The sequence below is a fragment of the Cotesia typhae genome, unplaced genomic scaffold, assembly GCF_013202065.1.
Source record: "Cotesia typhae breed Kobodo isofemale line unplaced genomic scaffold, CoteBio_Ctyphae contig_23, whole genome shotgun sequence".
Taxonomy (NCBI): domain Eukaryota; kingdom Metazoa; phylum Arthropoda; class Insecta; order Hymenoptera; family Braconidae; genus Cotesia; species Cotesia typhae.
This window is the reverse complement of record NW_027423729.1, coordinates 3,009,830-3,037,712: the sequence shown is the minus strand read 5'-3', so window position 1 is coordinate 3,037,712 and position 27,883 is coordinate 3,009,830. Positions and strand designations below refer to the sequence as shown.

The 27,883-nt window shown below is 33.0% G+C and overlaps 1 protein-coding gene across 24 annotated transcripts in view; it reads left to right on the top strand.

The window, feature by feature from the left end:
* The window catches only part of Bent (projectin protein bent), a 52,170-nt gene that overhangs the window by 7,082 nt on the left and 17,205 nt on the right, over window positions 1-27,883 (top strand). The window contains exons 6-44 of one of the 24 annotated variants that reach the window (XM_074238820.1): window positions 394-617; window positions 1,065-1,470; window positions 1,543-1,886; window positions 2,296-2,541; window positions 2,761-2,949; window positions 3,151-3,333; window positions 3,555-3,599; window positions 4,096-4,110; window positions 4,566-4,625; window positions 4,709-4,753; window positions 4,837-4,914; window positions 4,992-5,051; window positions 5,167-5,217; window positions 5,416-5,481; window positions 5,564-5,614; window positions 5,701-5,751; window positions 5,824-5,868; window positions 5,956-6,009; window positions 6,125-6,178; window positions 6,290-6,346; window positions 6,791-6,838; window positions 6,971-7,006; window positions 7,909-8,094; window positions 8,197-8,211; window positions 8,907-9,089; window positions 9,686-9,730; window positions 12,277-12,315; window positions 13,041-13,079; window positions 15,101-15,485; window positions 15,740-15,873; window positions 17,904-17,981; window positions 18,504-18,629; window positions 18,756-18,900; window positions 18,980-19,119; window positions 19,204-19,348; window positions 19,447-19,588; window positions 19,687-19,811; window positions 19,890-22,862; window positions 23,711-27,838. In XM_074238820.1, the coding sequence (XP_074094921.1) occupies window positions 394-617; window positions 1,065-1,470; window positions 1,543-1,886; window positions 2,296-2,541; window positions 2,761-2,949; window positions 3,151-3,333; window positions 3,555-3,599; window positions 4,096-4,110; window positions 4,566-4,625; window positions 4,709-4,753; window positions 4,837-4,914; window positions 4,992-5,051; window positions 5,167-5,217; window positions 5,416-5,481; window positions 5,564-5,614; window positions 5,701-5,751; window positions 5,824-5,868; window positions 5,956-6,009; window positions 6,125-6,178; window positions 6,290-6,346; window positions 6,791-6,838; window positions 6,971-7,006; window positions 7,909-8,094; window positions 8,197-8,211; window positions 8,907-9,089; window positions 9,686-9,730; window positions 12,277-12,315; window positions 13,041-13,079; window positions 15,101-15,485; window positions 15,740-15,873; window positions 17,904-17,981; window positions 18,504-18,629; window positions 18,756-18,900; window positions 18,980-19,119; window positions 19,204-19,348; window positions 19,447-19,588; window positions 19,687-19,811; window positions 19,890-22,862; window positions 23,711-27,838 (11,436 nt within the window). The remainder of the gene's footprint in view (window positions 1-393; window positions 618-1,064; window positions 1,471-1,542; window positions 1,887-2,295; window positions 2,542-2,760; window positions 2,950-3,150; window positions 3,334-3,554; window positions 3,600-4,095; window positions 4,111-4,565; window positions 4,626-4,708; window positions 4,754-4,836; window positions 4,915-4,991; window positions 5,052-5,166; window positions 5,218-5,415; window positions 5,482-5,563; window positions 5,615-5,700; window positions 5,752-5,823; window positions 5,869-5,955; window positions 6,010-6,124; window positions 6,179-6,289; window positions 6,347-6,790; window positions 6,839-6,970; window positions 7,007-7,908; window positions 8,095-8,196; window positions 8,212-8,906; window positions 9,090-9,685; window positions 9,731-12,276; window positions 12,316-13,040; window positions 13,080-15,100; window positions 15,486-15,739; window positions 15,874-17,903; window positions 17,982-18,503; window positions 18,630-18,755; window positions 18,901-18,979; window positions 19,120-19,203; window positions 19,349-19,446; window positions 19,589-19,686; window positions 19,812-19,889; window positions 22,863-23,710; window positions 27,839-27,883) is intronic. The other 23 variants (XM_074238799.1, XM_074238798.1, XM_074238814.1 and 20 more) reach the window with 23 other exon arrangements.

Below are 27,883 nucleotides of genomic sequence, written 5' to 3'. Positions count from 1 at the left end.
AATTATCAAATGTATGACCAACTGTATTTATTATGAATATATGAAAATGTACATGCACGATTTTTTCCAGCACGAAAATCATGAATGTCGGGTTTTATCAATGCACGCGTTTCAATTATTATTTACAATTGTCTTTATCTTTACATTTATCATTCTTTATTATTTAAATTTATGTAGGTAATGTGTTGCTTGGGTAAGTCTGTATCCTAACAGTCATTTGTGTCTTGTCTTGCTTTTAATTCATTCTACTCCGACTTTAAATGACTTTAAAACTAATTTACTTGCTTTTTATTTATTTAACATGCAATTTTAATTTTTATTCCTATTTCTTCATTTTTAAAAAATATTTTTTTGATTAAAATTGCAAATGCCTAATTGTGGATTATTTCCAAGATGCAGAAGACGCCGGTGGTTTTGCACCCTCATTCATCGAGAAGCCACGGATTATTCCAAACGAAAGTGGTACCTTGATAACAATGAAATGCAAGTGCAAAGCTAAGCCCAAGCCTGAGGTCACGTGGTTCCGCGGTAACAACGCTGTAAAAGAGTCCTCTAAAATTTCTATCAAGTGCATTGATATTGAAGAAGATGTTTATGAACTCACTATGGAAATTAAAGTAACTAATTTTTTATTTCATTTTAAAGAAACTTTAATTTATTTATACACTGAAAGAAAAAATTTATTTTCAAAGAAAAGGACAATGTTGTGATAACAAATTTATTTTATTTATAAGCTGAAGAAATAAAAATTTTTCTCACATTAAATTTCTTGTTGAAAAAAGTTTTTTTGATTTGGAAAAAGAAAAACAATTTTAGATAGACAAATTGTGAATTTTTATCCAAAATTATTTTTTTCAGATCTAAAAAATTTTTTTTCAAATCTAAAAAATTTTTTTTTCAACAAAAAAGTTACTGTGAGAAAAAGTTTTATTTCTTCAAGTTAAAAAATAAAATTTTCAACAAATTAATTTATTATTACAATATTGCTAATTTTTTTTAATAGAATTTTTTTTTCTTCAGTGTACAAATTAATATAAAATAAAATTCAATTTATTTATTTTTAGGATCCAACTGGTCCAGACGGTGGCACTTACAGATGTCACGTAAGAAATGAATTTGGTGAGAGCAACGCCAATTTGAACCTCAACATTGAGGCTGAACCAGAGCCTGAAGGCGATGGACCGACTTTCGTAGAAAAGCCGCGAATCCAATCGCAGGACGGCGGAAAAGTTGTAATCATGGATTGCAAAGTCCGAGCCAAGCCTAAACCAAATATTGTATGGACCCATGCTGGAAAAGTAGTCACGGAATCCTCCAAAATAAAGCTCAGCGTTGTTGAAGAGAAGGATGACATCTATTACATTAAATTGATTCTTAATGACCCTGGTGCTGATGACTCAGGGCTTTACAAGTGTAACATCAAGAACTCCTTGGGTGAACTCAATGCCAATCTCACCTTAAACGTTGAAAGTAAGAATTTTTTATTATTATTTGATGATTGATCGATTTATTAATTGAATGGTTTATTATTGTGATCTTTAGTTATTCCGGTGATAAAAGAAAAGCCCAAGGTGGTGAAGATTATAAAGAAGAAGACTGTGATAGTCGAGTGTACTGTCCTTTCAAAGTTCGCACCGGACTGTACTTGGTTCAAAGAATCTCAGGCTGTAAAAGAAGATGAACGACACAAATTGCTGGTTGAAAAAATCAAGGAGGGCGAGTTTGCGGTCAAATTGGAAATCGAGCAGATTTCAACCGCTGATAAGGGTAAATACAAGCTGGTTGCGAGAAATGAAAAGGGTGAAGCTACATCTCAGGTTGTTGAAGTCGCCGAGTTGCCAGAGGAAGTCGAGAAACCGAAAATCGGCAGTGGGTTATCATCAAAGGTACTTTTTTTTTTTTAATTACAATTTTTTAAGATCTGTAAATAATTTTTTTTTAATGACAAGTGGAATTTTTAAACATTTTTTTGATGGAAATAAAAAAAAAAAAATGATGCTATAAAAATATTTAAATTATACTTAAAACAAACATTAAATTTCTGGCTATAAAACTATTTATAGTAAATTTCTCAACCATCCGGCTTTGGTTCTCAGAAATTTTTAAATTATTTTATTTATTTTTAGTATTTTTATACTCTATAATAAAATTATTTATATTGAGATTTATTTATTAATTTTCTTGATATTTTTGAAAGTGGAGTACTTTCTGTTAATTATATAATTTTACACTAAATCTATTATTTGTTAAATTTTTTTATAAAAATGTACGATAATAATTTATAATTTTTTTCAGACTGTCGAATATGGTGAAACAATAGAACTATCAGCTTCGCTTACACGTCAAAACAAGAAAGTCACTATCGAGTGGTACAGAGATACAACAATACTTACCAGTACAAAGAATGTTAATATTTCTTTCAATGGAATCGAGATGAAGTTGGTAATAACTTCGTCAACTGAAGAGTTCAGCGGCACTTATAAGGTAGTCGTCAGCAACGAAGCTGGCAAAGATGAATCGAGTACAACTGTAACAGTCAAGGTAATTTATGTGATAAGTATCATGTTAAAAATACATACGAAGACGATAAGTCTTGTAATTATTTACAATTTACTTGAATTAAAACTATTATTAACTTGAAAGGTCATCGCAGATAAGAAATGTAAATTATTAAAATTATTTATGTGATTAATTTCTTCCCTGTGACTAATTTACAATAGAGTAAGCGCATGATTTGTTATTAACACGATAAAATTGTAGAAGCGTGAGGAAAAGAAAAAAAAAGAGGAAGAAGAAGAAAAGAAGAAAAAGAAAAAGGTCGAGAAGAAGGAGGAAGAAAAGGTCGAGGAGAAGAAAGTCGAGGAGAAGAAGAAAATAGAAGAAGTTGAGGAGAAGAAAGTTGAAGAGAAAAAGAAAATCGAGGAGATCAAAAAGATTGAAGAGAAGAAGGTACACGAGATATTTATGAATAATTTATGGTTTGTTATTTACACGACTAACAATATTTTAGAAATTAGCAAAATGCTTCAATGCACTGACTCTAACTCAAGGATCAACATGCTTCGCTGAAAAATCTCTAAATATTGGAAATTTGGTGGCGCGACTTTTTTTTTTTATTCGATCAAAATTTTTTTGTCAATACGCTCATAGGAGATTTCAATGTCTGAATCCAATGGAGATCATACTCTTGACAGTAGTAGTGAATTGAGTGAAGAAGATATTGATGAAGAAGAAATAGAGGAGGATTCGGTGAGTGTCGTCGAATCCAGCGTTACAGAAGCAATCATTGACGAACCTAAGTCCGAAGCTTCTGATTATTCTGTTATCATCGAGGTACACCTTCAAATCACACTTACACTTACTCTATTCTGACAACTTTTACACTTACAAATTAAAACTATAGCTTATTGTCTGGAATCTATTCTTCTTCTGTCATCTCAGTATTTCTTCTCTTCAGCATATTTATCATCTGTATATATTTCCGCTCATTCAAAGTATTGTTTGTTTTTTATCCGAGCCTGATTATCGACGATATTTTTTTTTATTTCTTTAAGGACAAGCCTGAAACCAAAACAAATGGTATCGATAAACCTGACAAGGTAATACATTAATTTTTTTTTTTTTTCAACTTTTGAGCAGTTGCGATCATGTATAGACTTTCATAATTAATGATTAATGATTAATGATTACAGATATTTAAAATAACTTCCCTTAGAATTTTTTTTATTATTCCTGGGTGTATTTTTTTGTACGTAAGCCGCCATTTTTGTGTAACTGTCCTCCATTTTGTGTTAGTTAGTTTAAAAAAGTAATTGCTCTGAAGTTATTGACAATTATAAACACACATATACAATAAATGTTGAGTTTAAATATTTCTAAGGATATTCTTCGTCAGTTCTTCAAATTTTTAATATTTTAATTTATTGAATTATGAAAAAAAAAAAAATTTCGTTATCCAAGCATGAAAATTTTACCTAAATTTAGATTTTATGATTTTTAAAAAGTAATTAGAAAAAAAATTTGAATAATTTTGTATATTGTTAAAAATATTTGATGAGCTTTCAAGTTATTAATGATAACTATTTTTATTTTCAGAAGATTGAGACAGTGGTGAGTTAAAAAAAAAAAAAAGAAGCGTACGATTGATTATACTTTTAAAGCTTTTAGATTTCGACATTTAACTGTCGGCAATTAATCAGACGCTTAGTAGAAAGTTTAAGTCAATAGAATTATGCTATTAATGTTTGATCAATGCCATTAGACTTACTTATTTGGTTTGAGTTAAAGATTTAAAAATAAACTATTTTTCCAGGTTGTTTACTTTTTTTCTGTTTACTAAATCAATGATTTCTGTTTAGAGCGGCTGTTTCATTAATTACATAAAAAGCTTCTGTGCTTAAGCTTATTTCGCTCGAGATACCCAAGGCAAAAATAAACATCCTACAATTTATTATATTTTGCTCCAATTTTGTGAATTTGCATGAATTTCTGCATGAAGTGTTTACATTTTTTACATTAAATTCGAGTGTATATGCGGTTTTTAAATAATATTTTTATTCGGGTAGAAAAAGGAGGAAGAATCTGTTAAAAATGGTGAAGCTACCGAAGAAAGAAAGTCTATCAAGGTATTTATTTTTCTATTTTTTTTTTTTTTTTATTTCAAGAAGCTAATGCATACTATGATTTAAATTTTTGTTAAAAATTGCAGAAGAAAACTGAACTCAAACCAAAAGAGAAGAAAGAACCTGAGAAGGTAAGACATTTTTTATTTTTGAATGAATATTAAATTCTTTTTTATAAATCATCCATTTTTTTTTTTTTTTTTAAATTCTTAAGAAGAAAGAATCAGAATCTCGCGAAACTACACCGAAACCTGAAAAAGTTACATTGCGTAAAACATCAGTCAGTAGTAGGGTAATTAAAAAAAATTTATAATAAAAATTTTTTAAGTAAATATGATATGGTTGTGTAATATTTATTGGAAATTACAGGTAGAAGAATTGAAAACTGAAAGTCGAAGAAGCTCTCTTGTCTCCACTACTGAGGAAACGGTAAAAATTTTTTTTTTTAATTTTTTAATGATTTATATGTCAAGATTCTTGAATATTATTTTTGAAAACTAATTATAAATACTTTATTACTAATTTCCATCCCTATTCCTTGTAGATCTCCGAAAATGGTTCTCCCGTTTCCAGTAGACGTTCATCAATACAGCAGGTACACCATGAAACAAAATTATTCAATTGGCAAAGAATTACACGTATTAAAAAAAAAAAAAACCTAATTGGAATTATAATCAATTTACGGTGTACCAGCAGAAAATATTTTCATTACTTGAATTTTATTGGTTGATAGTTTTTAATTAATTATTAATTTTTATAGATGAAAACTGAATATTTAAAATTTATTACTCAGGTCGAAGAGAAGAAATCAGAAAGTCGGCGATCATCAATTATGGAAAAAACGAAAACTACAGAGAAGGTAAGTTTAAATTATTTGATATATGATTTTGTGTACAAAGAAGAAAATTTTTAATACAAAAAAAAAAAAAATGAAAATTTAGAAAACAAAACCAGTGAGTAAACTAAAATCTGAAGCAGTAGAAGAGCCAAAGGTACATTCAAACACATTTAAACTTTCATTACTTAAAATTACTCAGAAACAAAATTATTAAAAAAAAAAAAAATTGAAAATTTGTAGGAAAAACCAGAATCTAAATCAAAATTGCCTGTGGATGAACCCACACCCAAGGTAAAAATAAAAAAAATCAAACTTTGAAATTAAATAAAATACTAATTAGCAAATCGTGAAAATAATTTTCAGAAACGGTTATCGATTTCAAAGAAGGAACCGGAAAATGATAAAGAGGTAGATAGATTATGAACAAATTGAAATTAATAAAACATTATTGATAATGAGATGAAACAAATTTATTAATTTTCACAATTAATGCAGGCCAAACCGGAAGTAACATTAAAACCCGTTGCTGCCAAAGCGACAGAGCCTAAGGTACACAAACAGTTGATTAATTACAAAAAAAATATTAGAGTTATAATTATAAAAATACAATTACGAAATAAAATGAATAATCCGTGTAAAATTACGTAAACATAAAACATTTCAGGAAGAACCAATTCCAAAACCAAAAGCCACCCTTGGCAAACCCGAGGAGTCCAAGGTACACAAAACTGTTCGCACATCATTTAAATTTTAATATATAATATGTAAATTAACGTCTTATCTAAATTTATAAATTTCTCACCTCGAAATAAATCTTATTCATTTTTAGAAGGATGAGCCTAGTAAACTTAAACCCAAAAGTAATCTTCTTAAACCCGAATTGAAGGTATACACATCACTAAAAATTACACTTTTGAATAAATCAACAGATTATTAATCGGCATCCATATTGAACAATCACCAGCATTTACTTACAATTAAACTTACAATTACTCATCATCATGCACAATTTATTAAAATATCTAGTTATTAATTAACGCACGGCCTCAGCATTTTGGTATTTTTAATATTTTTAAATCACTAGCACTATTATATTAATTAATCAATTAATTTTCAGCAGCTCTGTAATAATTATCTTCATCAAGCACTATTATATTAATTAATTAATTAATTAATTTTCAGCAACTCTGTAATAATTATCTTCATTAATTATGTTAATTTAATTTAATAAAACTAATTACTTTCAGTACGAGTAACAAATCATTATTGAAAGGATAAAAAAATTTTTTTATCAATTTTATTAATTGATTATTTTTTTTTTTTTTTACAGAAAGAAGAATCTGTACTAAGGCGCACAAGTTTAAAGCCTGTTCAAAAGGTGCTTATAATATTTTTTTTTTCATTATATTTATTTTTTTTAGTAGCTAAAATTTTGATAAATTATTTTTATTAAATTTATTTTGATATTTATAATTTTTTTAAATTTATATTTATTATTTTTTTGTTACAGCCGGAAGAAAAGGAGCTGAACAAGGTCGAACTAAAGGTAAAATTAACTAAAAATTTTTTCTTACTTGTAAATATTTGTAAATACCTGTAAATACTTGTGGTTTGCTTAATTGTTTTATTAGTTTAGAAAAAAAAAACTAATCATGTAGAATATAATTTAAAATCCAACACAAAGTCGCTGTAAATTGGCTAAGAACAATCTAATGAATTAAAAATTTGTCGACAATGATGTAGCAAGTAGAAACCAATGGCGACGCTACAAACAAAAATTCGGATCATAAGTTGCCGAAGGTAGCAGCTAAATTCGAGAACTTCTTCAATGTACAACTAAAACCCGTAACTAAAGAACATAAACAGCCTGAGACGGCACAACATGGCTATATTGTCGAGCTAAAGGTATCCGTGGATCAAACCAATAAAATCAGACTTCAAAATTTTTTCAAAAAACTCTACTTCTTTCTTAAAAAGCCGTCTTTCAGACAGTAAAAAATTTTACGTCTTTGCGTTGAAAAAATTTGTATTAAATATTTAATAAAAAATTTTTTTACCCATTGACAAAAAATTTTTGACTGTGTATTTTTAAAATTACGATAATTATTATAAATCAGCTTTCTAAATATCGTTCTCTGCACGAATTAAAATTCCTTAATGGTATGATTAATAAAAATTCACCCATCAGCACCTTGCTCAAATCATTATCATTATACACCATTGTATCACCGCATATGCTTAATAATTATAAATTATAAGCATTAAAACAAAATCATTGCAATAAAAAATCATCCATGCAATCATTGCAATAAACATGTAATTAAAAAATAAGTTTTTTTAAATCGTACAATATTTTAATTTTTGTATTTTTTTTTTTTTTTAATAATTAATTAATGAGAAAAATTTTTATTGAGTAGATGATAGTTTTTTTGATTGAAATTTATTTAGAAAACGGAGAAAAGCAAAGTCGAAGAGAAGAAAAAGTCAAAAACTTCGAAAGCGGACAAAGAAAAAAGCTACGAGCTTCCGGAAATTCCAGATTACGAGCGTCCAGTTTTGGAGAAGCCTCAGGAATTCGAGTTTGGCGAATACGCGGGTCGTGATAAGACAAAACTTGAGCGACCAGCTACTCAGGTAATTATTTTAGTTTATTGAAGAAAGAATTTTGAAAAAAAAAATTTTTTTTTAATTCACTGACAATTAATTATAAATAAATTTTTATTTTTTTTGTTTCAGAAATTCGAATCAAAGGTAAGATAAAAATGGAAACCGCTTGAGAGTTAGAAGTTGCGCGACTAAGACTGGCAACAATGCGATATTATAATTGCGGTAAAACCGTCTTCTTACCAAAATTAATAAACTGACCGTGGGTGTGCGCTAATTATCGCTTCAAATGTTATCGCCGTCCTTAGTAATTAATCATCAAGAATATCTCAGCTCCTGATTCTCGAAAAATTTTTGGCAATCAAACAACGAGATTATTCATCAAATAAAGAATAATACAGTCCTAATTTACTATTTTTACTACGAGGATAAAAAATAAAACATTCATTCACCCGTAAATTAAATAAAAAACTAAATTAAAACCCCGACACCTGTGATCTAATTACACTAATCCAATTATCCGTACAAAAAATAAATACCCGTTAGGCTTTTAAGGCCAACTAATTGTCCGCAGCTTCTTATTATTACAAGGGACAAGGAGAGGGACGTTTTCTATTTTCAGTATCTATCGGTGTGTGTCCACCAAATTTTGTCTGTGTAAAATCCGTCGTCCCAGTGGCCAGTCATGGATCCACTAAGCCGCTTCGTCTCGTAAAAATTTCCGTTTTAATTACAACAAGAATTTATTTATTTATTTATTCATTTACTCATTTACTAAATAAAAATTTATAAGTGAAGTGTTGTGAGATGTTGATGGTTGATGATTTTTTGTTGAATTGCAGCCCAAGTTACCGGAAATAGTTGCGCCACAAGAGACACCTAAGATCGAAGTTATCCGCGAAACTACGCCTGTTGGTAGCAGAAGATCATCACTTATACCTGGAAGTGGTGCAAGTAGTCGCCGTGGTTCATTAATTCCTCCCGAGGAATTGGGACGTAGACCTAGTCTTATCATCAGCGACGAGGTAAAATTTTTGATCCTTTTTTTTTCGTAAATTTTCTGCTGATTTTTGGTGTCGGAAAATTTTATTTTTATAAATAATTTAATCAATCAATAATTTAATTTTTTAAATAAAAAATACCAAAAATCAGTAGTTTGTAAAAATTTTTGCTCAAAATAGTCAAAACATCCTTGGTAGATATTCGTACCTTGCATTGTGAAGAAAACCTTTGTTTTATATTTTTTTTTTTTTACTGTATTTGTCAAATTTTAGTCATGCGTAAGTTTATACATGTGTTTTCCTTTATAGTTATTTCAAATGATTTTAGTCACCGTAGATTGTTAATTGAAATTGCTGGCATATTGTATTAGTCTACTTGAATTGACGAGTATCGCTTGTCTGGAGTTATAAGCGCGGTTACGCTTAATTCTATCCCAAACATTTTATTCCAATGATCCTAATTATGATTAGGTGGGTTTACAGGTCGCCAAGAAGCAGATAAGATTAATTTATAATTTTTGTTTAAGATATTTAGTAATAGGTGTATAGATAGAGAATATATCATGACTATGACATATACACGTTACACAATACAGTCTACATAACAATTTGATCCGTAGGAGCATAGGAAGCTGCGTCCTGGAGAGGTGATTGAGGAGAAGAAGGTGAGAAATGCCGCAAACCTTCGGAATTCTTCTATTCTACTACTATTAGATTAAACTGCATTCTTATTTTAATTTTACTTTTTTTTACTCTTACTCGCATTTATAACACGGCACAATCATGCACTTACATGTGGTACAAAAATAATTACTGATTTTTTTACCACTATATTAATATATTGAAGTAATTGTTAGCTGTCAAATTAATAATTTTTGGAAATGATATTGAGAATTTTGAATAGACAATTTTTTTTTCTTTTTTATAAATTATATCAATCTATAATTTATAATATAAAATATAATACAGTTAATTAATAAAAAAATTTATTTGAAACATTTTTAATGATACCAAAGTTAAAAAAATTTTTTAATATAAAATTATAATTATTACAGAGAATGAACAAATATGTTCAAAATTTTTTTTTTTAATTTACTTGATGAAGAAAATCAGAATTTTTTCACATATTTTTTTCCTTAAAATTCATCAAAATTAAAATTAAAAAAATTTCAAATCTAAATTTTTGAATTTAAAAATTTTTTTAATTACTATTAAAGAAATTGTCTACTTTCAGTATCAAAAAATAATAAAATTTGACAGAATAAAAGACAATTATAAAAGCATAAGAGCCAATGAGTGACTCACCGAATGGAGCATATTAAATAAACGAAAAAAAAAAAAAAAAAAAAAAAAAATGCATTTGCATATGGCATCTGGCACGGACTCTGAGAGCTCGGGAAAAAATCTGATAAAGAGAAGCATGACTGCATTAAATATCTCTAGGTCTCTTATAATCAGCACCTTCTTACACCTTAATCGATAGACGATGACGAGGATATTAATAATCTCGAGTAATATTAATAACCGTAAGCGTTGTATTATGTGGAAAAGGACTCTCGAAATATCTTAAAGTCACTGTTATAGTTGTGATATTAATAATAATAATTAATATAACTATAATAAAGTGGTATGTGAAAAGTAGCAGCGAAGAGGAGTTTTTGCGCACGATTGCCCGCGGGGTAGTAATTAAATTCTTAAAATACTAAATCTGAAAATAACATTTAAAGACATACTTATATATAAATAAAAAATGTAACACGGATAGATAAATTGCTGTTGAGTAGGCCCCTGTGCCATCTGGCAGGTCGATAAGTCCATTTGACGATCATTCTTGAATCATTTAACTTTAAAACCAAAAATCCGCGTCGCTACGCCCCGGAGCTCTCTACTCTATTATTATTGGCGTCGACATCCTAAAGAACGTTAATGGCTCATGAAAATTAAAGCCCAACTAAAACCAGACTGCTGATATTTATCTGCACTTATATTATTAAATATGTCGTTAATATATGCGAGCTATTTTGTGTATAAATTAACTAATGATATAATATATTACCTTACAGCTATTCATCATCGGCTTTAATTGCACCCAGACTGAGACTGGGACATAGTCAAACAGAATTTAGGACTCTAATCACAAGACTGAGGACTGAGGGTGGCTTTTTTAGTAACTCACTAAAAATTTGACCTCGTATTCAGCCAAGACAAAGTCCTTGGAATTTATTATCTAATTATTATTTTTTTGTCAATATTTATATTGATTTTATTTCGTAATGATTAATGGTCAATTGTCAAGTCCTTGTTGGCAATCATCAAATTGACGCTCTGGCTCGCGCTTTGGCCAGCGTTATTGTCGTGACACGTGTAGCGGTAACTAGCCACAACAACTAAGCTTGACGGATTGTTCAACGATGTTGTTACACCGTGTTAACAGTTTAACTTAATGCTAAATGATTGTCACGGATCAGAACTGGTGTTCCGATACACAATTTGTTAATCACTTGTTTCTGACTCTGTCATTTCCTTTTATTTTATTCGGATTCAATTTTATATATACTCTGTACGGAAAAAATACTTTCATACCACTTTTATTATTATTTTTTTTTTTAATTTTTTTACTGAAAAAAAAATTATAAAAATTGATTTAAAAAAAATAATTCGAGATTCCTTTTCCGCAATCCGTATGCTAAAATACTTTACTCTATTTAAATCATCAATTTATTTCAAGATAGTTGATATAAAAATTAAATTATTAAAAAATTCACACCATTTACCGGCAGCAGGAATCGAACCCTGCACCTTTGCGCTTTCTATCGCACGCTCTCAACATCTGGCTACAGTAAAATTCAACTATCTTGATTATCATAAAAAAAAAAAAAAAAAAAAAAAAAAAAACTATTAATCTCTTTTTCTTTTTATAGCCAGCTAAATCTCTAATTAAATTTTCTCATAACAAACTTGACTACAGGAACCAGAGACTTCTTTATCATAAAAAATGTTCCATCGTCCAAAGGCATTTGGACAGTCATCTCATCTCATAGCTAGTTAAAATAATAATAATAATATTATTAATATAATCATACTGCTCAATAAAAAAAAACCGATAAACGAGTAAAAGTTTTGAACTATTTATCTAAAATCAATAAAAATATATTTTTTAATGTTAATGTAAAACGTACCCTCGTTGATAGTTGTCTGTAATTTTGTGCAGGCTGGAAAGTTGCGCCCAGGCGAGGTGTTGGACATCAAGGTGAGATTTGTGACACACAAAGCTTACCTATAAACCAAGACCATCGACCGCATTTTTATTTTTATTAATTACTCACTTAATACTTAAATATATTTTACCCCTTATTAAATATTTTTCATATTTTTGCTCATACCCGCAATAATTCATCTTGACGTTACTTTCAAGATGATTTTTAGATTCCTAATTATTATCCGGTTAAAATTTACGAGATACTGGAATAAATATTTTGTTTATTTTATTTTAAAAAATTCTATTATTATTAATTACAATCTAGCTCCTACTAATCATCAATCATCATCATCATCAGTCACAATATCAATTTTATGGACAATCATCTCTGTCTTCAATTTCTCATAATTAATTCTTATATTTCTTATATTCACCGAGCTATTCATCAAGATTAATAAACAATTAAACAAACTCTTTACACTATTCAATATTAAATATCAAACTGGTTAACAATTTTCCTCGAATAATAAATTAATTAATAAAAATAATAAATTAATTGAAATTTTTTTAGCTAATACTGGAGCTGCTGGCGCTGCTGCTGCAAATTTGATAATTGCCTCATTTGCTACTCTAATTTTATTTTATTTATATAATATATTTAATTTATTAAAATAAGTTTAAATATTATCCTCACCCACGAACTCTAGTCCCTTAAAATCAGATTATTAAAATGTTTTTTTTTTTTTTTTTTTTTTTTTTTTTTTATTGACAAGCAGAATAAACTTGGGCGCCCCGGTGTGGTCCAAGACAAACAGGTTAGATAATTTTGAAACGTGAATAAAAGTCGTTCAATTTTTGTTCATTGATCATTTGTAATTATTTTCATGTGTAAATTTTTTCAGTCGCGCTTTTGTATGTTTGTCATTTTTTGTCACTCTTACACAGAAAAAAAATTTAATTTAATCATTTAAATAATTTTGAAGAATTTCACTTTTTTGGTTTGAGTTAAAAAATTCAAACCAAGAAATTTTTCTTAATTCAAAAATTTTTTTTCTTGATTTAAGACAATGAACTTCTTCAAAATTATTTTCTTGGTTCAAGATTTTTTTTTTCTGTGTAAAATCTGTAAATATATATGTATCACAATAGAATTTTGTAAATATTATATTTTTATAATTAAATATTAAATTTATAAATACAAGAGATCGAAATCAATAGATTTCTTTTAGATAGTAGTTTTTAGAAATATTTTCTACGGGTCATTGTAAATCCTTGTTTCTTCACTCCTGTAAATATCCTCATTTGTCTTGTTAACTATTTATTAATTTATTCATTAATATAATAATAAAATATTTATTAATTTACAAAAAATAATAATTTAAAAATAGTAAATCAATAAATATATAATAAAATAAAAGTAACGACTGCGAAATAAGAACCCAGAGTACCCTAGATACGAATTTAGCATACTCATGTTCAAACTGATTAATTTCCATTGATTCCCAATTAACTAGCGAGGTCATAATGTGTCTTATAAAATAATTGAAATGCCTTGATCCTAAGCCAGATTATGAGATCAACGGCTTGATTTACTTTGTACCTAATTGGATTCTTGGGTTTACTTTCTATACACGTAAATCACAGTGTTAATTTAATATTTAATTTTTTTTTATAATTTATATGTTCCACTAAAATCACTTGTTTCGCAGTCTGATTTATTTATAATTTTAATATTTCACTCTGTAGTCACCGAATAATAAAAATAATTATTTATTACTTCATTCATTGTTATAACTTTTCGTTATTACTATTTATACAGTAATGATAATAATACTGCTACTTATAATAATAATTATAATAATAATACATGTGTTCTTCTATACTTATACTGTCATATTCATTACAGGCTCACTATTTATATTCTCAACCATTTTTATTTATATAAATAATCTATCATTTTTTTATAATACCAACTTTTCCTTTTTTTCCACAACTGCGATGCATTTTTATATTAAATTTATCGTAAAGTTTTAATGATTACAGTTTATAGAATTAATTTTAATAGTTAGGTACGTTGAGAAAAAAAAACTGGAAAAATTACAGTTAAAAAATATTTTTTTCCTACAAAGTTTGTGAAAATTATATTTAAAAAATTTTTCTAATTTTTTTTCGCGCAGCATCTAACTCTGAAAATTTACATGATAAACTATAAATATTTACTGCTTTTTTTTCATGGATATTCATTGCAAAATTGAATACATATTATGTAGATTTTTCGGAAGAAAAATTAAAATTTGGGAAGAAGGTTCTTAATTTAATTGAATTTGATTAAAATTTTTATAGAAAATTTGAATTACTTTTGGAAAAAAAAAATTATATAAAAATGCACAATACCTATTTCCTAGCACTAAAATATCTAATAACGATATGGTGTTTGTATATTGCTTTAAAAAATCCTAAACTATTATTTTTCACATATTTATATTCTTTTTTTTTATAATTATCCTCAAAACTATTATTTGTTCAAAATGCTTTGTATATTTTACTGCTTGATAGTTATAATTGTATGCATATAAATTTTATTAATGCCAATGATATTTTGTAAATATAAACAGGTAAGACAAAAAAATAAAATTTTTAACCCTTGCAAAAAATTGTTTTCATGCAACTAATTGCAGAAAAAGGATTAATAATATAATCTAAATTGAGTATCATTGGTAAATCATTGACACTAAAATTAATAAAAAAAAAAATCAATCTGTTAATATGGCTTTAAATGTTAAGATTGAGTAAATAAAATAAAAATAGAGTTCTTAACGATATTCTAATTACACAGCGACGTCGTCCGAGTACGGACCTAAGGAGACCAAGCGTGGCGGACCTCGAGAATAAGATCAACCAGCCTAGCACACCACTCCGCGATGTCGGACCAGCTGGACCACCACAGATTGTCGACGTCCAGGAGTCGTACTCCGCCGTCGAAGATGCGACGGGGTACCTCACCGTCCAGGTGGAGGGAACCCCCGCGCCCACCTTCAAATGGTACAAGGGTATGACTGAAATCATCGAAGGTGGCAGATACAAATTCCTCACCGACAGCGAAACCAACTCCATTACCCTTTGCATGCGAAAAACGAAACCTAACGATGAAGGAACCTACAAGATTGTTGTTAGCAACATTCATGGTGAAGATTCTGCAGAAATGCAGCTTTACGTATCAGGTAAAAATTTTTTTATATATTATAAAAAATTTTGGGGTAAAAGTGGACCTCGAGAAAATAATACGATGTAAAATTTTAATTTTCTTCTTACTGACAAAAATTTTTTTTTAATTTGCATTAGTCAGTAAAAAAAATTAAATTTTATAAAAAAAAATTTTTTTTCGTAAAAATGAACAAAACTAAAATTTTTTTGTCTTTAATAAATTTTAACTAGCAATAAAAAAAAAAAAAATTAATTTAATTTTTTTCATCAGACGCAAGTGGTATGGACTTCCGTACAATGTTGAAGAAACGAAAGTACGCTAAATGGGCTAAAGAAGAAGATCACGAGAAAGTAGATCTTAAAGAGGTTGAGAAACCCAAGCCAGCTTTGAAAAAAGTCGAAAGGGTATGTATTGACGTAATAGTCATTTCTATTAATTATTACTCTTTTATATTTTTATCTTCAGCTCAGTCATCTGTCTTAAATGACTGTCTAAATTTATCATTTATCAGTTATCACTATTATGTCGAAATATTTGAAAACACGTAAGTCAATTTATTAGATTCGGTAATGAATTTTGTTTTCTGAGGTAAGATGTCCCGAGCACTTGTTCGATCCCGTAACAAAAATTTATTTGATTGGATTTTTGTGAATAATTACTGTAAACCAAAAAATCCCTGTAAAATTTATAGCCATTGCCCGGTGGAAGAAGTTGGTGCCAAGAGGGCAACGAGATCATTATCTATGTGAGACCTGACGAAGAACTCCGTATTCCGCTGGATAAAAAAGGAGAACCTAATTGGAGCTGGTTAAAGGTTTCTGTTCCACCCTTGAATCTGATATGAATTTCCCTTAAATTAAAAACCGGGGCTGTTTAAATAAAATTTTCACTCTGCATTTTATTTTTAGTTTGATTTTGATTAATGTTTCTGTTTTATTATTTTTATTATAAATACTGTATCTGTTATTTACCTTGGGTACTCGTAGCAAATCAGATTAAATTTATTTATCATTTTTTTCCAGGACTCTCTTATAGGTCACCATATTTATATCATTCGAATTATCTTGATCGAAGCCCCGATTATTTTATCCAACAAAATCCATAAATCAGTGCTTTATTTATAAGCATTTATTTATTAATATTTTACCGAAAGTTATAATGAGGCACTGATTGGTACTTCGAGGATCGCATTACTAATTCGGCTTATTCTATTTACAAAACATACGAATACGGTGACTGACTACTGCAGGACATCTTCGACATCCAGCGAAGACCGAGTCTCCAAGAATTAATCGTCGATTGGCCGAAGCTCATTGTTCGAGTGAAGAAAAAGGTTCGATAGCCCCAATTTTATTTTCAATCAGTACAACAACAAACAACAGTAAACATCTGAATTATAAATTATACCAATAATTATTCAAAATTACACGGATACTTTAAATTTATAATTGATTGAGGCTTTACGTTGGGCGTCATGCTCCCTAATTTTGACTATAACTACGTTTATATCGGCAATTTTTTGACAATTCATCAACTTTTTCTACGTCTCAGTAAATTAATAATTCTGTAAAAATTTTTTCAAAAATTTCAATTCTTTACAAAGTTATGATAATTTAAAAACTAATTTTTTGTTTTTTATTTTTCAAATCATAACTTGGGTAGAAATGAAAATTTTAAAAAATTTTCTTTTTAATTATTAATATTCTAAAATGTTAATTTTTTTGAGAGAAGAAAAAAAGGATCAAAAAATTCTTTATATACGGTCAAGTCAAAATTTGTGGCGCCCAACTTCTACACGGAAAGAACAAAATGACACTGGATACTATCCCAGATTATACTGAGTGAAAAAAAAATTTCAGATAGTAGCCAGTATAATCCAGATTACAATTAATATAATCCAGATATCACCCAGTGTAATCTGGATTATACTAGTTACTATCTAAAAAAATTTTCACCGCAGATATCACTGAGTATAATCTGGTATGATATCCAGTGTCATTTTGTTTTTTCCGTGTAGCTTCAATATAAAAATTTAATTCCCCATAACGTCAGCAATTAAATCTCTCACAAGTTTTGGTCGCTTTTACCCAGTAATAAAAATTACAAAAAGTAAAATGTCGGTCCTCGAAGTGCCACTAAAAATGCCGGACTAAAAAAAATTAAATCCTGCAGTAAGCTGCTTATAAAATATAATTTATCCGAGCCCAAATTTTTTTCCAAAGGCTCATTGTCTGTTGAATCCCGATCTAATAAAACTGTAAATAGACCCGATGATTTAAAGTTAATTTTATTGGTCCCCCTTCATTAAAAAAAAAAAAAAAAAAAAAAAAATCCCGTTAAAAAATTGTATTAGGATAATACAAAGACCTGGATAATAAATCAAGATAATGATATTATTTGACATACGTCGAAGCTTGGTTATTTTTATTTCTAGACTAGTGGATCACGTAGGCAGTCACTAGCTGAATTAATACCTGACTGGCCGACCCTTCATCACTTCGTCAAGACGGAGGTTGGCAATAATCAATTGCCCGTGCCATGGATATATTCTAACTGTCGTTATGTTACTACTTACACACACGTGACAAACTGCACATCAGCTTATAAATAAATATATATTTATTTATTTTAATTATTCTTATTAAACATTAAATAACTGTTATGTTACACATATTAGACATTTGTGCACTGCACGTCACACATAAACAACATTAATACTTATGTTCTGATTAATGACAACTTTACACTATTTACAATTTATTTTTTATATTTATAATTATTTATATTTACATTTATAATTATAACTCTTGAACGTACTGTCTCGCACGAGATGATTAACAGCATCGACATGAGGGCATGAATCAACGAAGGGGAAACATCTATCATTATAAATTATAACTTATCACAATAATGTCTAATGGCATATACAATCAAATATTAATTTACAATATTAAAAATATTAATAATTATTGTTGTCATTTATTTAAATGTTGGAGATTTTTGCTATCATTTGCTGTTTTCTTAAAAATTTTAGAAGCAAGACTCATTCTTGAAACCTCTGGTTGATCAAATAGCCAAGGAGGGCAAAGATAAGAAGGTTACATTTGATGCCAACTTTTCTAAACCCAATGCTAAGCCTAAATGGTTCTTCCGCAAGGATGTAAGTTTGTTTTTATTTGTATTAATTTTTACATTTAGTTTTTTACAAATTTTATAATTTATAAATAAGAAAAAGAAATTTTATAAAATAGATAAAAATAATTAAATTTAATTTTTAATTATTTAGGAATTATTCCCATCATCAAAGTACAAGTTCGTCAATGAAGAAGATTCATACAAGCTGATTATTTCAAATCCAAAAGTCGACGATACTGGTAAATATACAATCGATATTGGCGGAATAACTTGCACTGCATTCTTAACTGTCGAGGGTAAGATATTTTTTATAATATTTATTATTTAATTATTAAATTTGCTTATTTTTTTATTTAATTATAAAATTATTTGTAGAACCGGATCCATCGTACACTTTCATTAAGCCCCTGAACAAAGAAACTCAGGGTTATTCGTTACATGAAGCTTATATGGAGTGTACTTTGAGCTCGAATTTGGCTCTAGTTACTTGGTACAGAGGAAAAACTAAGCTCGAGGTATTTTCAGATAAAAAGTCTACAAATAACTAACTCTAAAAAAGTATCTGAAATTCACTAATTAATTTTTATTTTTTTTTTAAGGATGGAGATGTATACAGCATCTCGAAAGATATGTCCGGTGTTTGCAGATTGACAATTAAGAACGCTAAGATAGAAGACAGTGATGAATACTGTTGCAAAATTAATAAGCAAAACGATAAGACCGAAACTACTCTTAAAATTATAGGTAATTTTTTTTTTTTAATTAATTTTTGTTTTATGAAGATGATAATTTTGTTGGTTCAATTTTGGATTGTATTTATAATAATATTAAATTGATTACAGAGTACCCGTACAAATTTGTAAAAGTACTAAAAAGTCAAACGGCTGTTGAAAAAGACACTATTACAATGCTCTGTGAGCTTGATGACGCTGCTGGTGACGTTAAATGGTTTAAGGGTGAACAAGAAATCACTGGAGATAAGAGGTATTGACATTATTTTAATTCTCATTTAATTTTATTTCAACAATTACAATTATTAACTTACAAAAATGTCTAATCTTTTAATAAAAAATTTATTATAGAATTTCAATAAAAGTTGATGGCCGAAAACGAAAACTCGTTATCAAAGACTGTAAAGTAACAGATGCTGGCCAATATTCTTGTGTCAGTAACGCCGACAAAACAGAAGCTGAACTTGTTGTCAATTGTAAGTTCAATTTTTTTAAATTTTAGATTTTTGAAAAAAAAAAAAAAAATCAATTTAACTTTAAAATTTTTTATCCAGACTTGAACAGCTTCACCAAAAAACTGAAAGACACCTCAGCAACCGAACGCGAAAAATGTGTCCTGGACGTGGAACTCCAAGACCAAACAGCCCCAGCAGAGTGGCTGTTCAACGGCAAGCCGATCGAACCGAACGACCGCATTGAGATAAAGAATCTCGGCGGTGGTAAGCATCAATTAGTCTTCAATAGAACCGAGATGTCCGACGAGGGAGAGATAACTTGCAAGAGTGGAGAGCTTTCCAGCAGTTGCAAGTTGACTGTTCGCAAGGGCGAGAGCAAGCCGATTGCCGAAATTCCCGACAAAGTCGAAGGACCTTGTTCTTCGCCAATCGTCTTCATCATTCCTTACAAAGTCGAAGGAACCAAGCAGACTCCGATAGAAGCTAAGCTCATGAAAGACGGAAAAGCACTGCCTCTCAAGGACGTCGAGGTGGTAGTAGGCGAAGATAAAATAACCTACAAGATAAAGAAGCCGCAGCGCGACCAGTCCGGCATTTACCAGGTAAAAATCAGCAACGGACAGGGCGAGGAAGTTAAAGACGTCAACATAGTGATGCAAGACGCCCCAACTCCTCCAAGAGACGTTGACGTCACTGAAGTATTCGCTACTTCATGCGTCGTATCCTGGAAGGCTTCTGAAAACGACGGAGGCTCTCCTATCACCAAGTATGTCGTCGAAAGACTGGACATAAGTCTTAAGAACCAGTGGGAGAGCGTCGGCGAAGTTACGCCCGGTGAAAAATGCGTTCTTAAAGTCGAAGACCTTAAAGTTAAGAAAGAATATAAATTCCGAATCCGCGCTGTCAACAAAATTAGTACTAGTGAGCCTGCGCTGTTCGGCAAGCCGATTCTGGCCAAAGATCCTTGGGACGAGCCTGGAAAACCGGGTAATGTCGAGGTCGTTGATTGGGACGTAGATCACGCAGATCTAAAATGGACGAAGCCAGACAGCGATGGTGGATCTCCAATCACTGGATACATCATCGAATACAAGGAAAAGTTTGGCAAAGAGTGGGTCAAGGGCAAAGAGATTGAAGGTGACGTTACTTCAGGTACCATTGATGGCCTTAAAGAAGGCACCCAGTACGAGTTCAGGATTCGCGCCGTCAACAAAGCCGGTCCTGGAGAACCTTCAGACGCAACGAAACCAATAATCGCAAAATGTAGATTCGTTAAGCCGTTTATTATCGGTGATCAGCTGACCAACTTGGTGGTAAAGAAAGGACAAGTTATCAAGTATGATATTAAATACGGTGGAGAACCAGATCCTGAAGTTCATTGGTTCTTGAGATCTAAAGAATTAGCAGAGGATTCTGCTGAAAGAATAACTATTGATAAATACGAACGCAACACTGTTTTGACGGTTCGCAAAACAACTCGCGCCGACTCGGGTAAGTATAAGTTAGTTCTGAGCAACGGCTCGGGCGAGTGTGAGAGCATTGGCGATGTTGTGGTATTAGACAAGCCTTCTCCACCCAAGGGACCACTTGTCACTGAAGAAGTCCGTTCCGATCATATCACTGTCAAGTGGAAGCGCCCTGAAGACGATGGAGGAGCGCCTCTAACGGGTTACACTCTTGAGAAGATGGATGTTGACACTGGAAGATGGGTTCCTGCTGGAGAAGTCGGTCCTGATAAGGACAGCTTCACTTTCTCCGGACTGACACCGAACAAGAAGTACAAGTTCCGTGTTAAGGCTACCAACAAAGAAGGCGAATCGGAACCGCTGGTCACTGACGATGCTATCGTCGCCAAAAATCCATACGATGAACCAGACAAACCTGGCAAGCCAGAAATATTCGACTATGATAACGTGAGCGTGTCCTTGAAGTGGACCAAGCCTGAAAAAGACGGTGGTAGACCTATCACTCACTATGTCGTGGAAATGAAAGATAAGTTCTCGCCGGACTGGGTCGAAGTTATGAAGACCACGGACGACAATCCTGAAGCTAAAGTAGAAGGCTTGAAGGAAAAAATGGTCTACCAATTCAGAGTTCGTGCTGCTAATAAAGCTGGTGTTTCTCAGCCAAGTGAGCCTACGGACAATCATATTTGCAAGCACAGAAACTTGAAACCGAGAATTGACAGGACAAACTTGAAATCAGTGATCATAAAAGCGGGACGTACTCACAAGTGGTCTGTTGATGTTATCGGTGAACCGCCTCCAACTACCAACTGGATTTGGAGGGACAATATCCCGCTGACTACCACTGAGAGGATCAAGATAGAGAATGTTGAGTACCACACTGAGTTTTCGATAGTTAACGCAACGCGAAAAGATACTGGAAAGTACACCTTAATTGCTGAGAATGTCAACGGGCGGGATGAAGAGTCTGTTGAGCTTACTGTTTTGGGCAAGCCTGGCGCACCGGGTGGACCACTTAAGGTGTCAGATGTGACAGCTACCAGTGCTAAAGTTAAATGGCAGAAGCCAGAAGACGATGGTGGTGTCCCGATCAAGGAGTACGAAATCGAACGCATGGATACTAGGACTGGAAAGTGGGTCCGGTGTGGAAGAGTACCTGGAAATGCGGACAACATGGAGTTTGATATAACCGGGCTGAATCCTGGAAGCGAGTATATGTTCCGCGTGACCGCGGTCAATGATGAAGGAGACTCGGAACCGTTGACCAGTGACAAGCCAACGGTAGCCAAGAATCCGTTCGACGAACCACATGCTCCTGGAACTCCATTGATTACCGATTACGACAATGAATCGGTTAGCTTGAAATGGACCGCTCCTGACTTCGATGGTGGATCTCCCATCGAGAAGTATATTATTGAGAAGAAAGATCGGTTCAAGCCAGACTGGGAGAAGGCGATGGAAGTCCCTGCTAGCGAAGGGCTAGAGGCTAGGGTGATGGGCCTGAAAGATCGGGCTGAGTACCAGTTCAGGGTGATCGCTGTTAACAAAGCTGGGCCATCACCACCTTCTGATGCTTCTAAGATGCAAATGGTCAAGCACAAAGCATGTAAGTTTATGTTGATAATTAGGATTGATATTATTTATGTAAAGGATGCACGAGCATGGTACAATGTTACTATAGATGTTAGGGATTGGTTCTAAAAATTCAAAAAGCATATGATAGGCTGTTGGATACTACTTTTACGTGCACGTTGGAAATTTTATTATAAATAATTATTAATGGTTATTCTGGGTATATAATTTTAGTATTATTAAATACTAATTGAATAGTGCATTCGAAAGTTATTTTTTAATTATTTTATTTAATTTTTAACTTTATTGTTTCTTGACTTTTATAACATTCAATAAGTAAATTTGGTAAATGTATTTTAAAGGAAAAAATAGTTGGAAAATTAATTTTGTGCAGAATAACTATAATTCTCATCGTGAATAATAATACTTACCATATGAATTGTAATAATTGAAAAATATAAGATTATTTAACCATTGATGTATTGTAAAAAATATTTAATATTTATGATATAATTTAGGATAATAGGTACCATCTATTGTATTGTAAGTATTAATATTTACAATCGTAGAAATTATGACTCCAACTATATTTAGTATTACTTTAAGCTTTTTATAATTATATTTATGAAATTCTCACCGTGAGATTCGGGATAAGCTTGAAATATTACGTTTTGATAATGAAAAAATTTTATAATGAAGAAACAATTCTTCATTTAGATATTTAAGTTTAATTAGCGGCAATCGAAATACAAAGAAGTCATGTATAAGCGCAGAAATGAATGAATGATGTAGTCATCAAATAAACCCCGTGGTACCATGCTCGTCTATTCTTAATAATAAAAATGGAAACATTTTTTTTTTAATCTTATATTAATTTTTTAGTGAAACCGAAAATTGACCGTACAAACTTGAAACCAATAGTTGTAAGAGCTGGCAAACAGATAAAGTACGATGTAGACGTACGCGGAGAACCTCCACCAGAAATAACTTGGTATCACAAGAACGAACTCGTTAAATCTGGAGGAAATATCGAGATCGTTAATGTTGACTACAACACCAAGTTCACTATCAGCGACTCAGTGCGAAAGAACACTGGTGTCTGGAAAATAAAAGCCGTAAACGCTTCAGGAGAAGACGAAGCCGAAGTGGAAGTGACTGTTCTTTCAGCACCAGGTCAACCTAAAGGCCCGCTGAAAGTGTCAGACGTTTCTAAGAACGGCTGCAAGCTTCAATGGGAAAAACCAGAAGACGATGGAGGAAAACCAATCACTGGTTATCAAGTCGAGAAGTTAGACAAAACAACCGGTCGTTGGGTGCCAGTCGGCCGCACCAACGACACAGAAATGGACGTAAAAGGTTTGACCGAGGGTCACGAGTATGAATTCCGTGTTAAGGCAATCAACGAAGAAGGAGAATCTGAACCACTGAACACGTCTGGTGGAATCGTTGCCAAGAATCCGTTCGACCTTCCAGGCAGACCTGGAGTTCCAGAGTTCGAAGACTGGGACGTTGATAGAGTTAACTTGAAGTGGGCGCCACCCAAGAACGATGGAGGTGTTCCTATCACTTCTTACATAATCGAAAAAAAGGAGAAATTCTCGACTCACTGGGAAGAAGCCATCGACACCCGGTCTGGTGAGCCCAAAGGAATCGTTACTGGGCTGAAGAAAGGCTCCACTTACCAATTCCGTGTTCGAGCTGTCAACAAAGCTGGACCCGGCGAACCTAGCGACCCTACCAAACCTCACGTCGCTAAAGCTCGCTATTTGAAGCCACATATAAACCGCGACAAGCTACAGATGATCAAAGTACGCGCAGGCCAGCATGTCAAGTTGGAAGTTGACGTTGAAGGAGAACCTCCACCAACGATAACTTGGGCTCGCGGTAGCTTGACTCTCGAAAACACGCCAGAATTGAAGATCGAGAACGAAGACTACCTGACGAAACTTATCTTGTCCCATACGAGCCGTAAAGATACGGGGAAGTACACTATTACAGCTGTCAATGACTCAGGACGTGACGAAGCTGATGTCGAGATTATTATTTTGGACAAGCCTGGAAAACCTGAAGGACCTTTGGAAGTAGTGGACGTCCATAAAGAAGGCTGTAAGTTGAAATGGAAGAAACCTAAAGATGACGGAGGTCTACCATTGTCGAGCTACATTGTTGAAAAAATGGATCTTGTTACTGGAAGATGGGTTCCAGCAGGTGTCGTGGATCCAGAGAAAACAGAACACGTTCTTACGGGTCTAGAACCGGGTCATAAATACGAGTTCCGTGTGAAAGCAGTCAATGAAGAAGGAGAATCAGAGCCTTTGAATACAGAAAGCGCTGTGGTTGCTAAAAATCCGTTCGACCCACCTGGAGCTCCTGGACTGCCGGACATTGTCGACTGGTCTGAAAGCACTGTTACGCTTAAATGGGAGCCTCCTATGCGTGATGGAGGTGCTCCAATAACTGGGTACATAATTGAGATGAAAGAGAAGTTTGATACAAGTTTTGTAAAAGTTGTTGAAACTTCTGGTCCTAAATGCGAAGGAATAGTTCCACGATTGGTTGAAGGCAATCAGTATCAATTCAGAATCAGAGCTGTTAACAAAGCAGGACCTGGAGAACCCAGTGAAGCGACTAATCCTCACACTGCTAAGGCGCGTTGGTTGAAGCCGCACATTGACCGTACTAGTTTGCAGCCTTTGACTGTCAAAGTTGGGCTGACTATCAGCTTGAATGTCAACATTATTGGAGAACCGCCTCCAATTGTCACTTGGTCCATTGGAGAGACCCAGTTGAAGACAGATGATGTCTATCGCATTGATAACATTGACTACAACACAAAGTTCTTTGTAATGAAAGCCAAACGCAAGCACACTGGTAGGTACACGATTCGTGCTACCAATGAAGTTGGAGAAGATGAAGCGGAGATTGAAATCACTGTCGTTGGTAAGCCAACTAAACCCAAGGGTCCGCTCTCGGTTACCGATGTCACTAAGCATGGCTGTAAATTGAAATGGCACAGACCAGACGATGATGGTGGCTGCCCTATCGAGTACTACGAAATCGAGAAATTGGACCCGCTCTCTGGAACTTGGGTTTCTTGTGCCAGATCCACTGAGCCTGAAGCTAACATCACTGGATTGCTTGAGGGCAAGCCTTATAAGTTCCGCGTGAAGGCTGTTAACAAAGAGGGCGACTCTGAAGAGTTGGAAGCCGATAAATCGATAATCGCCAAGAATCCGTTCAACGAACCCAGCAAGCCAGGACGTCCTGATCTCAAAGACTGGGACAAAGATTTCGTGGACTTGGCTTGGACTCCACCAGAAGACACTGGTGGAGCGGCTATTGAGAAATACATCGTTCAGATGCGCGACAAGGACGGAAGGACGTGGGTTGACGCAGCGATGGTTGTTGGTGACAGAACCACTGCTAAAGTTACTGAAGGAATCGAACCTGGGCACGAGTACGAGTTCCGTGTGGTTGCAGTTAATCGCGCAGGACCTAGTGAACCCAGTGACGTTTCCAAGAGTGTCGTAGCCAAGCCAAGATTCTTGGCTCCAAGAATTGACAGGAAGAACCTGGCGAAGAAAACTCTCAGGATTGGCCAGATGCTACGGTTGGAAGCTGACATAAAAGGCGAGCCGCCACCACAAGTCACCTGGAAGTACAAAGACACGATCCTAAAGCCGATGGATCGTCTCAAGATTGACAACGAAGAATACCACACGTTATTCATTCTTAATAAGTTGAAGCGAGCTGACACAGGAACTTACACTGTTATAGCTACCAATGATAGTGGAACCGATCAGGTTGACATCGAGCTGGTCGTTCTTAGCAAGCCTACCAAACCTAAAGGTCCATTGGACGTTTCTGATGTCACAGCGGAGGGTTGTAAGCTGAAGTGGAACCCGCCTGATGATGACGGTGGCGAACCGATTGATCATTATATTGTGGAACGCATGGACGTTGACACTGGAAGGTGGGTTCCTTGCGCGACAAGCAAAACTCCAGAGGCGGAAATTGGAGGGCTGAATGAAGGAAAAGACTACATGTTCCGTGTGAAAGCCGTCAACGCTGAAGGCGACTCGGAACCTTTGGAAACTGATCTTCCGACCACTGCCAAGAATCCCTTCAGAGAACCAGACCCTCCTGGCAAGCCAGACTTGAAGGATTGGGACAAGCGACATGTTGTGCTCAAGTGGAAGCCTCCAAAACGCGACGGCGGAGCGCCTATTGAAAAGTACATCATTGAGAAGAAAGACATGTACGGAAAGTGGACGAAAGCTGGCGAAGTTCCTGGGGAAAAACTCCAAGGCACGGTTGAAGATTTGACTGAAGGACAGAAGTATCAATTCAGAATCAAAGCTGTCAATAAGGGAGGAGTCAGTCAACCCAGTGATCCCAGTGATATTCTGACCGCCAAAGACAGATTTGCAGCCCCGAAGATTGATCGTACCAATCTTCGCGATCTCACGGTCAAGGCTGGCAACCAAATAAAGCTGGATGTTAAAGTATCTGGAGAACCTCCGCCAGACAAAGTTTGGTGGCACAACAAAGTTCGCCAGGAAGATGGAGTTAGTCTTACTATTGAGATGGAAGATTATAGGACTAAGTTCATAATTCCTTCGGCGACGAGAAAGCACTGCGGGCAGCTGACTCTTAAGGCGGAAAATGATTCTGGTAAAGATGAAGCTTCGATTGAAATTTTGGTGTTAGATAGACCAGCCAAGCCTGAGGGACCGCTTAAGGTCAGCGATGTTCATAAGGAGGGATGCAAACTTAAATGGAATCCTCCACTTGATGACGGTGGGGCTCCTATTGAGCACTTCGTTGTGGAGAAGATGGACACTGAAACGGGAAGATGGATTCCTGTTGGAAGAACTAAGGACAATAATTTTGAAGTTGAAAATTTGGTCCCCGGGCAAGAGTATAAGTTCCGGGTCGCGGCGGTCAATGCTGAAGGAGAGTCTGAACCTTTGGTGACGGATCATAGTATTGTCGCCAAAAATCCGTTTGGTAATTTAATTATTTTAACAAAAACAAAAAAATGTTGCATGAAAA